General features: G+C 45.2%; 2 protein-coding genes across 5 annotated transcripts in view; one reads left to right on the forward strand and one right to left on the reverse strand.

Annotated features, from left to right (window-relative positions):
* Nucleotides 1-12,117, reverse strand: part of LOC308331078 (frizzled-7-like) — a 456,379-nt gene that overhangs the window by 133,144 nt on the left and 311,118 nt on the right. The window lies entirely within an intron of this gene.
* The window catches only part of myo1b (myosin IB), a 51,948-nt gene continuing 43,656 nt past the window's right edge, over nt 3,826-12,117 (forward strand). For all 4 annotated transcript variants that reach the window (XM_080786216.1, XM_080786217.1, XM_080786218.1 and 1 more), the window contains exons 1-3: nt 3,826-3,883; nt 8,504-8,602; nt 10,394-10,497. In XM_080786216.1, coding sequence (XP_080642342.1) covers nt 3,829-3,883; nt 8,504-8,602; nt 10,394-10,497 — 258 coding nt within the window. In that variant the 5' untranslated portion in view covers nt 3,826-3,828. The remainder of the gene's footprint in view (nt 3,884-8,503; nt 8,603-10,393; nt 10,498-12,117) is intronic.

Below are 12,117 nucleotides of genomic sequence, written 5' to 3' on the forward strand. Positions count from 1 at the left end.
CTTTCCCCAAGCTGTCATCCCTTCTTTCAGGTCTCTCCATCTGGATGCATTATAGAGCACGCACACACACACACACACACGTTTCTATTACTATACTTCTGAGAACATAAATCATTTTACGACAGCGATTTTATGAATGACATTTGCAATGCATTTTGCCATTTTGGCGAGATGGATGGAGGCCGGGGGTGACATGCAGTAAAGGCCGTCGGGATCGGGGAGTCGAACCCGCGGCACACGGCACACTGCCGCCAGACTGGATTATTACCAGCCACGGTGGCCAGACGGGTATACACGCCAGCCTCCCGCCCGGGGCCCATCTTTACCATGTTTAACCGTAAGCCTAAAGCCGTATAGAAAATAGCAGATCAAGCTTATAGATAAAGATTATGTGAGCTTATAGATCAGACATTTCTCAGGGCATGACACTGGCACGCAACATATAGCATAAAGACGTTTGGTCCTCACAAGTATAGTCTCACACACACACACACACACACACACACACACACACACCGCCAAAGGAGTGTCAGCTCCAGAGCGTAGCGCACGTCTCCAGAGATGAAACCCAAGACGGTCGACTGAGGAGCCAGATTTCAAAGTGGTCGTGCACCGGGTTGGTGTCGTCGTGCTTCCAAAATAAACGCGTAGATCTACAAGCTGACGGCGCGCGGTGTTGCAACGCGTTGGGAGACTAGCAGATCAGCTGTATGTGTGCGCGACACCCACGCACAACCAAGTATAAATCATTCCTTTATAGTACCGCTCTGGCAACCACAACCAGATGTGTTCCGCTGGCCTCCTCCGAGATACAGTGCAACCGTATTTAGGGAAGCCAGGAGGTCCCACTCCTCCCAGCTTGTTTTCCAGAGAGGAAGGAGTGATTCTCAAAGAGCTCCTGAAGTGTCCAACAGTTAACCCCATTTATTTTTGACCTGAGATCAGATTCTAAAAATGTCTTCTACATCCTGACAGTAGTTTTCTGAAAAAGCTATGTTTCTATGTCAGATATTCTTCGATTTTTCAAAAATAGCAGACCTACAAGCTCGTAGCGCGCCACTCGGTGGCGCGCTATGAGCTTGTACATCTGCTATTTTTCAATAGCTAAAGCATAACATAATGCTAACACCAAAAGGGGTTCTCGGCCAAAATGGGTTAATCATACTAGTCGATTTCAATGATGGATTGATACATAAATTAATGATGATGATGATGATAAAAAAGGTTAAACTGGCACAATAATTTCAAATTTTATTTGAATTGAATTTCAGAAGAGTTGTGTTTTGGTCATCAACACCCTCCTGATCTGAGAGAGAAATAACTCAAACTCTTCTGCAGAACACCTTATGTGTCTTCTGGTTCCTTGTGCTCAGAGGAGCACCCTGGTGTTCTAAACCCTCCACATCCTGCTGCCCGTGAGGATGACTGAACCCAGGAAACATGATGGAAGCAACCAGACAACCATCAGATGAATCATAGACACTATGTTGTTTGTTTGTCTTGTTTTGAATTGTAATGTATTGTCATGCCTGAAGCCTTCAGCTGCACTTCCGCTCCAATGAACTGCAACGGCCAGCGAGGCATCTATTTTTTATAATGTCTATGAGATGAATGATTCAGTCTCCGTCTCTGTGGGATGGCTTTTAGTCTGAGATATGGAACTAGGTTTTGGCAAACGGCACGTTCTTTTTTTAATGTTTTTTATCTCATGCACGCTTTCTCAGGCTGGCCAGTTGTCCAGTGTTGGGGCTGATTCCTACTCTTATTTTAGAGCCGAATAAAACTCTGTTCGCCGAACCGGTGTGTAACGTCCTAAAGTCGGCTCTTCGGTGCTACTGAACATTTCTGACGAGCCGAAATCATTTCGGCACTACAGCGCCGAAACAGCGGTAAAATAGGAGTATGAATTGGCCTTAAGTGTTAGATTCCTCCATGATGTCATCTGTCACATTACTTCATAACATTTTTTTGGGGGGAATATCTTCCCTCGAAACCCTCTGCTGCGTTTAACTTTTAAACTCCACATTGTTGCTGGGATCCTAAATCAAATTCAATTACAGTGTAGACACACTGAGCATACAACAACCGCTGTGCATTTCCATTGTGTGCCACATGGACTGAAACCATAATGTAGCTTCATATTTGGGCTTAAAGCAAAAAATATAATGGCAAAATCTACAAGCCTCTGCTCACAACACATGGCACAGCACAAGACCTATGTTGGTCTCAGACACACAGAACTCACTGTTCTAAACCTCCGCGAGATGGTTTGGTTTGGTTTGTTTTGTTTTAGCAGAGAGGAGAGAGGGGAGGAGAGAGGGGAGGGGAGGGGAGGGGAGGGGAGGGGAGGGGAGGGAGGGGAGGGGAGAGGAGAGGAAAATAAAGAAGTCATTTCCTCTACACAGAATCCCGTTACTTCATAGCGCTGCTGTTTGTGATTGGCAGCTCGCTTTATGAATCCGTCTGTTTGCCTGGAGTTCAGTGAACTCTTTTTACAGAGGGTTTGGGGGGGAAGGAAGGAACCTTATTTTTTTCCTTTCTTTTATTGACTCTCCCGAAGCTCGTGTTCCTTCCAACGAGGTGAGCGTGCAGAGACTCTGGTCCTGCGTGTGGAGACCGAGACAACCAGCCCACGGCGCTATAAAGACCTTGAAGCTTTGTGTCAACGCCGTCGGCGCACACAGGCTACTGTGCTGTGGGTGAATCCCTTCGGTCCCCCGTTATAAGCAGAGCGCGCAAGTAATATAGTTTCGCTCCGGGACTCGTATGCACCGTCCCAGCCAAACAACCCGCCACTTTTGATGCGTATGCACCGTCCCAGCAAATTGTGCCTGATTTGCTGGACCAGATTACATGGTGTGTATAATGTATAACTAGCTCTCAATGATGACGTAAGAAATATGTGGATTAAAGAGGACCCAATGCCAGAGTGTAATTGGGTTTTCGATGGTGACGTAATGACGATATGTTTTAGTGTCGGGAGGATTAAAGGTTCAGGTTCATTTATTTGTTTGTCCCCGTGGTGGCGATTTGGTTTACAGCAAGGCATAAACACAGGCAGGTATAACATGAAACACAAAAACACAGCAAAAAGGCACATATAGTACACATAAAACATTTAAAACAGGATGGCAGTTCAAGGTATCAGTGTATAACATTATAATTCATAACTTTTCCAGAAAGTTGTATAAAAAAAATTATACAATTAATACAAATACAATTTACCTCCTTCTATCGGCATTTAGAGCCTTGATAGCTACAGGCACGAAGGAGAACTTATACCTGTTGCTTTTGGCCCCTGGAACTTTATAGGCGAATGCCAGAGGGACGCAGCTTGAACTCAGAGCTGAGGGGATGGGAGTTGTCCGTACAAATGGACTTGGCTTTCTTAAGCACCTGATAAGGAGGTAATGCTCCTGTGTATACATGTATGTACGGTAATCTGGCACCACTGCCGTATCAGGCACAGATTGCTGGGACGGTGCATACTGTAAGCATCAAAAGTGGCGGGTTGGCTGAGACAACCAGCTGACGGCACTGAAGACCTTGAAGCTTTGTGTCAACGCCGTCAGACTCGGCACACACGGGCTACTGTGCTGTGGGTGAATCCCTTTGGTCCTCCATTATCTTATTTAGTCTGTGTTGTCGACAACGGCCCCCGAGGCTAGGAGGAGAAAAGGTCATTGGTTTAGCCTAAATGATGCCGTCAGTCAGTCAGTGTTTCTCCCTGTTCTCTGTTCATGTGTGATGAATCGGTGGGGTGGTGGGTGGGGGGCGTGTCGGTCTCTCTAACAGCCATGTCTCTGCTTCCACACACAGGGGAAGTACATGGATATCGAGTTCGACTTCAAAGGCGATCCTCTGGGTGGAGTTATTAGCAACTGTGAGTATCATCAAGACTAGGAATGTCCCCTTTTTCTTTATGGAATACTGTGTCCTGTTTAATCATTTCTTCAATCGTCTCTTCAACCTTCTGTACAGTGTTTTAGTTGACAGGGGGTTTTCTTTGCAACAAATCCCTTTTAGCAGATCTGCTACTTTTGATACTTTTGTGGACATTAATTTACAAAAGAAACACAAAAAGTTAGACTATGGAGAGGCGTCCCAACAGTGGCGATATACATAAGAGCGCGCGCGCACACACACACACACACACACACACGCACGTACGTACGCTCATCTGACAAATACAGTGGCGGCTTAAACGTCACCCCTTCTCGTGTTCTGACCCTGGGGTCTCCTACTGACATTGATTGATTGGTTGAAATATTTATTAACAGTTTGCAGAATTACAGTACATTTCAAGCACAAACTCAATACAAAGACTGTTAAGTGTGAGTGGACGACCCCAATTAACACATTACACTTGTTTAGGGTCCACCTTGTTCAATTCATCAAAACATTTAGAGACGTACAAATAGACACTTCTCTATAGTCAAAGAACTGAACGGGAATTCATCATAAAGGAGATGAAAAGGGAAAAGAAACACATACAGTGAGGGGAAAAGGGGGGGGCGGTGGGGGGATTCAGATTTTACGGGGGCCAGTTTCGAATTGCAGCCGTCCGTCCGTAGGTGCCCTTTGAGAGTGGTTTTGAAGGAGTCAAGGGATTTGCATGTCTTAATGACAGTTGGTAGGGCGTTCCACATTTTGTTGGCATAGGAGCGAAAATAATTTAGTCCAGTTATAGTGTCCAGTTTGACCTGGCTGTGACTTTGTCACACAGACACACTCACACACACACACACACCCAGAACACACACGACACATGCTGCTGTGACCAGGTCACTCATTATTGGCGTGCCAGTGCTGGTGTACCATCAATTAACGGTCAATGTGCTGTGCAGACCACAGCACTGTACAAAGCACTGCAACACTACAGATTTATCTATTTATTTTGGTCATGGTTCATTGTTGTGACCGTGCATCTTTTCTTTCCTTTGTTTCATAACAACACATAAAGGGGAGGGGGAGGGGGGGGGAGGAAAGGCATTGGGTGGCGTTCACCTCAACCTGTGATGTTTGTTTCCCAGGCGGAACAATGTCTGCTCTGTCCTCCTCGTCCTCTCCTTTCTCTTTCCAGGCCAGGCTGAGGCAGCGACACCTTTTTTTATTGAATGCTTTTTGGTTTGGCTTTTATCTTCACATTGTTGTGTCTGTGCAAACGTCTGTACCAGAGGTCACGGAAACAATGAGACAGAGAGAGAGAGAGAGAGAGACACAGAGAGAGAGAGACAGAGAGACAGAGACAGAGAGAGAGAGAGACTGGATGTCTGACACGCAAGCGTACCTCTGTTCATCTCCCAGGCTCTGTCTGTCTGTCTGTCTGTCCTGTCTGTCTGCCTTTCCATCTTTCTGTGTCTGTCTGTCTGTCTGTCTTTCCATCTTTCTGTGTCTGTCTGTCTGTCCGTCTGTTAATTTTCTTCTGGAGTGTGATTTCTCCGTGCCGCTGACGGACACTGCCTCAGTTTGGGGACTGTCTGGCTGCAGCACAGATATATATATATATATATATTGAAATTCTATTTCCTTTAGAGGATACTCAGGATAGCCCCTTGAGATGTATCATCTCCTTTTAGAGGGGGTCCTCGGGCACACAACACAATAAATACAGTACATAGACAAGACAATACATTAAACATGTCGACACACCAGTGTGGATGTTCTTGGAGACAATTGGCCTCTCTGAAGCCTATAAGCAAGCAACAATGATTCCACTAGTAGATGGAGAGATAGACAGAGAGAGATAGACAGACAGAGAGAGAGAGAGATAGAGAGGAGTCTGATTCAGACGAACCCAGTGCTCAGTAGTTCTGGTAGAGTAATGATAGTGTGGCGTTTAGGAGACGAGTATTCAAGCAGCCAAACAAGCCGAAGCCCGTTCGTTAGTGCTCATTAAATCCTAGTCAAAACAACAACTCACATGCAGGATACGTCCCCCCCGTACGCCCCCCTCCCCATCCTCCGTACCCGCATCGCTACTTTAATGTATGTTTGCTTATCTCAAAGGAGCATTATCCTGGGCATCAGCGAGCCAGAAATACCGTTCAGGATGCTTTACAGTAAAATAAAATCTACTGTAGCTCTCCTCTGGTCCGCTGCAAAGCAATAACAAGAAGCCCTGAAGTGGTTTTTGTAGAGTTGTACAAAAGGTGGAAGGTCGCTTCAGAAAAAAGCCCCTCGGGGGGGAGAATGTCTCTCTGAACATTCTTTAAACACGGCCCCCCTCCCCTCTCCACTCCACCACTTCCTGCATCTTTATAGGATGTTGTGTGTTTGGTGCTCTTCACAAAGTTTCCAAAGTAGCAGATAATATAGGAACAAGTGAAAGGGAGAGGGGGAAACGGTGCTCAAACTGAAAGCCAGTGTATTATTTATGATGAGCTGGCATGTTCCTCCTCGAGGCCTTTTCTGTGACACTGCTGCTGCACACACACACACACACACACACACACACGCGTGTGGTCTTTATGTGCATCGCTGCGTAAAATGCCATCTTTGGGGCTTGATTTAATAGAGCTTAATTTGACTTGGTTATTAAAATAAACGATGATAGCTTAGCATCTCCCGGGACATCTGACAACACAACACCGTGAAAAGCTCTTGTGATCCGTTGAACCGGAAGTGATATCGCCAGATTCGCTCTATTTGGTCAAAATCGGCATAATGGTGAAAGGAAAGGAAAGGTACTATGTTTACCCAGGGTAACTGGACTAAGCTCAATAACTTGTTTACAGCCAGGCCCTGCTCATAGAACATTTCATGGTAGAGGTTCAATGCCTTGTCCTAGGGCACTTCAGCGGTGGTCATTTTAACGTGCCGGTCCGGGGATACGAACTATAGCGACCTTCCGGTATCAAGACCGCTCCGCAAACCATTCGGCCACCGCTGCCTAAAGTTACCGCCACCATCAGGACTGGGTATAATACTATAGGATTGCCGTGTTAAAATGAGATATAGTGTGTATGTCACGGATTTTTCTATTGGCATTAAAAATGACTAATTAAACATTATGAATAGTGCAGGCAGAAGGCACAATACACTGTTAATTAGGGCTGGCCATAAGCCAGTTCGTTTTTCTAACTCCAGTAATTGAGCCTTTTTGTCCTAGACAACAACACTGTACAAGAACAAAATAAATATCTGCTTCCGCTATTAGAAGTGGCTCTTAATTTGACCACGGTGAAGTTTCCTTTGTTGTGGATGGAATGGAGCCTTTTCCCTTCAGGTTTGGTGGTCGTGCTTAGTCGGCCGTGGCAGCAGAAGAAGAAGCAGGCGTTTGATCTCTTCCTCAAAAGATTTCTCATGTCACGCCCCGGTACCCATACACGGCGGGGCGTGTGCATGCCACGCACGCATGCGCACACACACACACACACACGCACACGCACACGCACGCTACTGTGTAGCCAGTGCCACATGTGTTTACGAACTCGGTTGTCTTAGCAACTTCAAAGTTTGCCCATCCCAACTCCAGATGGGCTGCTGGGAAGGGAACTCTCTACCCAAGGCCACCTTGCCGAGTCACCAGATTTTTATATTTCCTGAACCCGAGCTTATTGTTGGGTATAGGAAGTAGGAACACATTGGTTTTATATTGTCAGCGAGCATGTCTCATAGTTCCCCTTGTTGTCACCCTCCACTATTCGTCTTGTCTTCCTCTCTTCTCCCTGTCACCCTCTCTTCTTGTTGTCATCCTACTCTCTTCGTGTTGTCATCCTACTAATTGGGGACGACTGTGGCTCAGGAGGTAGAGCAGGTCGTCCAATGATCCGTGGATCTGAGGTTCGAATCCCGGCTCCTCCTCCTGTCCACATGTGGAAGTGTCCTTGGGCAAGACACTGAACCCCACATTGCCTCCAATGAGTGGGTCGGTGTGAGCTCGCCACCGTCGGTGTGTGAATGTAGGGAAGTGAGGACGCTGGCGTCGACTGTTCGCCGCTTCACCTCCCAATGTATGAATGAATGAACCGTTGACCTTGTTGTCATCCTACTCTCCTCTCCTCAGACCTCCTGGAGAAGTCTCTTATGTCTCATATTGTCCATCCTCCTCCTCTCTCTCTCCACAGACCTCCTGGAGAAGTCTCTTATATCTCATATTGTCCATCCTCCTCCTCTCTCTCTATCCACAGACCTCCTGGAGAAGTCTCTTATATCTCATATTGTCCATCCTCCTCCTCTCTCTCTATCCACAGACCTCCTGGAGAAGTCTCTCATGTCTCATATTGTCCATCCTCCTCCTCTGTCTCTCCACAGACCTCCTGGAGAAGTCTCTCATGTCTCATATTGTCCATCCTCCTCCTCCTCTGTCTCTCCACAGACCTCCTGGAGATGTCTCTTATGTCTCATATTGTCCATCCTCCTCCTCTGTCTCTCCACAGACCTCCTGGAGAAGTCTCTTATGTCTCATATTGTCCATCCTCCTCCTCTGTCTCTCCACAGACCTCCTGGAGAAGTCTCTTATGTCTCATATTGTCCATCCTCCTCCTCTGTCTCTCCACAGACCTCCTGGAGAAGTCTCGCGTGGTGAAGCAGCCCAGAGGAGAGAGGAACTTCCACGTGTTCTACCAGCTGCTGTCCGGGGCCTCAGATGACACGCTGAGTAAGACTTAATGAAACATTAACAACATGCACCGAATAGAATCACATCACACTTTGGTTTATTATATAAGACTTTGTACTAATGAGCAGTGGTGGGCAATTTAGTCAAGTTTATACTTGTATTCAAAAGTGCACATTACAGAGTACATTTTCAGAAATTGTCAGAAATTATCTGAAATTTATAGAAAAAAGAAAATATTCTACCGGTATTCTGTATGCTATGCTATTTTCACTATATTTGAAATGGGGCTTAAGTGCAGTCAAAGGTACAATATTTAATAGTAGTAGCTGATTGTAAGTCGTCAGCTCGCAAACAAAACGAATAAACAAATACTCCATGAGAACAGCACTTAAGTAAATATACTTACCGTAGTTACTGTCCACCAGAGCCATTTAAGGAGAATGCGTTCATCTCCGTTCACTTCATTGGGCCAGGGCTTCCACAGAATCCACACACACACACACACACACACACACACACACACACACACACACACACAGTGACAAAGCCCTGAACCGGAATTACGTTTTATGGAATGCACTGGAGTCTATGGGCGTTTTGTCACTATATTTCGTGTTACATGAAGGTGGTGCTGTTTTCTGCCCCCTCATTGGCGTAGCTCTCAATGCAAGCTACAGGCTCTGCTGTCCACTACGACAGCAAAGGATTATGTTTGCCCCACCCGAATAACAAGCTAGTCCGAATGAAAGCCAGTGGAACCTGTTCCCTGGGATTCTAGTGTCCACTGCAGAACGGGAGCATTGATTGTCTTTGCACATCAACCCAGGAGGACAACAGGAACACAACGTTAATGGTCATCGGCTTTAACCCATTTAGGCCTGAGGTCGATTCTACAAAATGTCTTCTAAATCATGACAGTTTTCTGAAAAACCTAAAGTTTCTATGTCAGTGGTGCTCCAACTATTTCATGTCAAGGACCCCAAAAATTATATGTATTTGGCCTCCGACCCCCATCTGAAAACATGTTGTTCCAGGGACCCCTAAAGCAAAGATTTGAGTTAAAAACTGAAACTCTGAAAGAATATATATTCCACATTTTCACGATTAGCAGACCTACAAGCTCGTAGCACGGCACTCGGGGGTTCCCGCCCAGGATGGGTTAATGCATCACAGTGCCAGACGCATCAGAGGTCGCCTCCATTTCCACTGTAGTTAATGCAACTCCTAATGAAATCCAACGCATGCAGTGGGCGGGGGGGAGGAATGGATTTTACTGACACCGGATACGTACAGTACATTACAGTACGACCGGGGCTTTTAAAAGGAACCAGTCGATCTGTCAGAGTGAAGCCCACAGCAGCACAGAACAGTCTGTCTGTGGTGGAAACCTCACATGTCCAATACTGTTCATTTTTTGAGGATTCAAATTCAAAAGCAGATGCAACATTGTAATATTGGACAGCCCTGGTGATATATATAAAGCTTTTAAATTATTATATATATTTTTCTTTTGTTTAGTATAGTACTATACCCACATAACACTCATATGCCGTTAATTGTTGAGTGTTTTAGGGGAGAAGTCCGCACACAGCCTTTAGCTCCAACAGTGTTTATTATTATTATTGAAAACGTGAGCAGCCTTTTTAATTATATTTAAAAAATGATTTGAATTAAGTGAAATCACTGAATATACAGGTCTATAAGTTGATTTCCCTTTACTAAAATTCCATCCTTAAAAATATTATGAACTGCGTGCAGGATACATGGTTCATGATTATAGTTCATCATTTATTAATTGACTATTTTATTTATTTCTTTGGTGACAAACAGAAAAGTTGAAGCTGGACAGAGACTTCAGCAAGTACAACTACCTGAGTCTGGACTCTGCTACGGTCAACGGTCTGGATGACGCAGCCAACTTCAGGACAGTCAGGGTGAGACACACACACACACACACACACACACACACACACACACACACACACACACACACACACACACACACACACACACACACACACACACACACACACACACACACACACACACACACACACACACACACACACACACACACACACACACACACACACACACACACATACATACATACATACATACATACATACATACATACACACATACACACACACACACACACGCACACACTAAGGCTGTCCCCGAACATTGGGGGTTCGAACCTTCACTCGTTAGGGTTGGCACTCGAATCCTAATTAATGGGCTTGAACCATAATGCTAAAGCATTATGTTATGCTTTAGCTATTGAAAAATAGCAAATCTACAAGCTCTGCTATTTTTGAAAAATCGAAGAACGACTGACATGGAAACATAGCTTTTTCATAAAACTGTCAGGATGTAGAAGACATTTTTAGAATCTGATCTCGGGTCAAAATAGGTTCACACACACACACACACACACTCACACACACACACTCACACACTCACACTCTCTCTCACACACACACACACACACACACACACACACACACACACACACACACACACACACCCCGTCTGGGTAAAGAGGCCAGGGGTACAAACAAAGAGACAGAGAGAGAGAGAAATAACTCTGAACTCTGAACAAAAACGTGGTGGCCTCGGGTTATCTGCCCAGGTGTGTCCCGTCAGCTGACAACCCTCCCAGCTGATGCCCCCCCCCCCCCCCCCCCCCACCTCTACTTACCGATAAATGAAACGTAATCTGAGAGGGGAGGCTAGCTGTCACTGCCTCTCTCTCTCCAGTGACACTTTGTTCTCAAACATTGTCACGAAGGCCCAGATTATTATTTTGGCCACAAATCCCCATCTGTCCCTGTCCCTGTACAGCCCACTTTGAGAACCTCTGTGTTAGCACATTTTGGCCTGACATCGAAATTAAAAAAATAATCTGAAAAACCTCATGTTTCTATATCAGTGGTTTCATGTCAAGGACCCCAAAGCTTATATGTAATATGCCTCCGACCCCCATCTGAAATATGTTGTTCCAGGGACCCTCCCCCCAGAAGCAAAGATTTGAGTTAAAAACTGAAACTCTGAAAGAATATATATTCAAAGATTTTAGTCACATTTTCACGATTTTTCAAAAATAGCAGACCTACAAGCTCGTAGTGAACCACTCGGTGGCGCGTTATGAGCTTGTAGATCTGCTATTTTTCAATAGCTAAGTACTGTATAACATAATGCTTACAAAATGTGTTAACGTCAACCGACAAAAGTGTGTGTGAGGCAGCGTAATCTCTTCCATATCTCCTCAACGTAACCAAACGGGAGGCAGGATTACGTCATGTCCACTTTCACTATATTTGGGCGTTCCTTTCTGGTCCCCGATCACCTGTTGCCTCCCAGACAGCCATCCGACCAGAACTTTAAATGTCGGTGTCCTCTCTCTCCACCATACCATACCATATTTATTTTAACAACAAGTTGTACCAAAGTGCTTTACAATAAAATAATAAAAATCACAACTTAATTTAAAAACAAACAACATACAGTACACAGTGTCACTTTCAACATCCAAAGCTCATACTATGCTT

This window comes from Protomyctophum bolini (genome assembly GCF_963924005.1).
Source record: "Protomyctophum bolini genome assembly, chromosome: 16".
Classification (NCBI taxonomy): Eukaryota; Metazoa; Chordata; class Actinopteri; order Myctophiformes; family Myctophidae; genus Protomyctophum; species Protomyctophum bolini.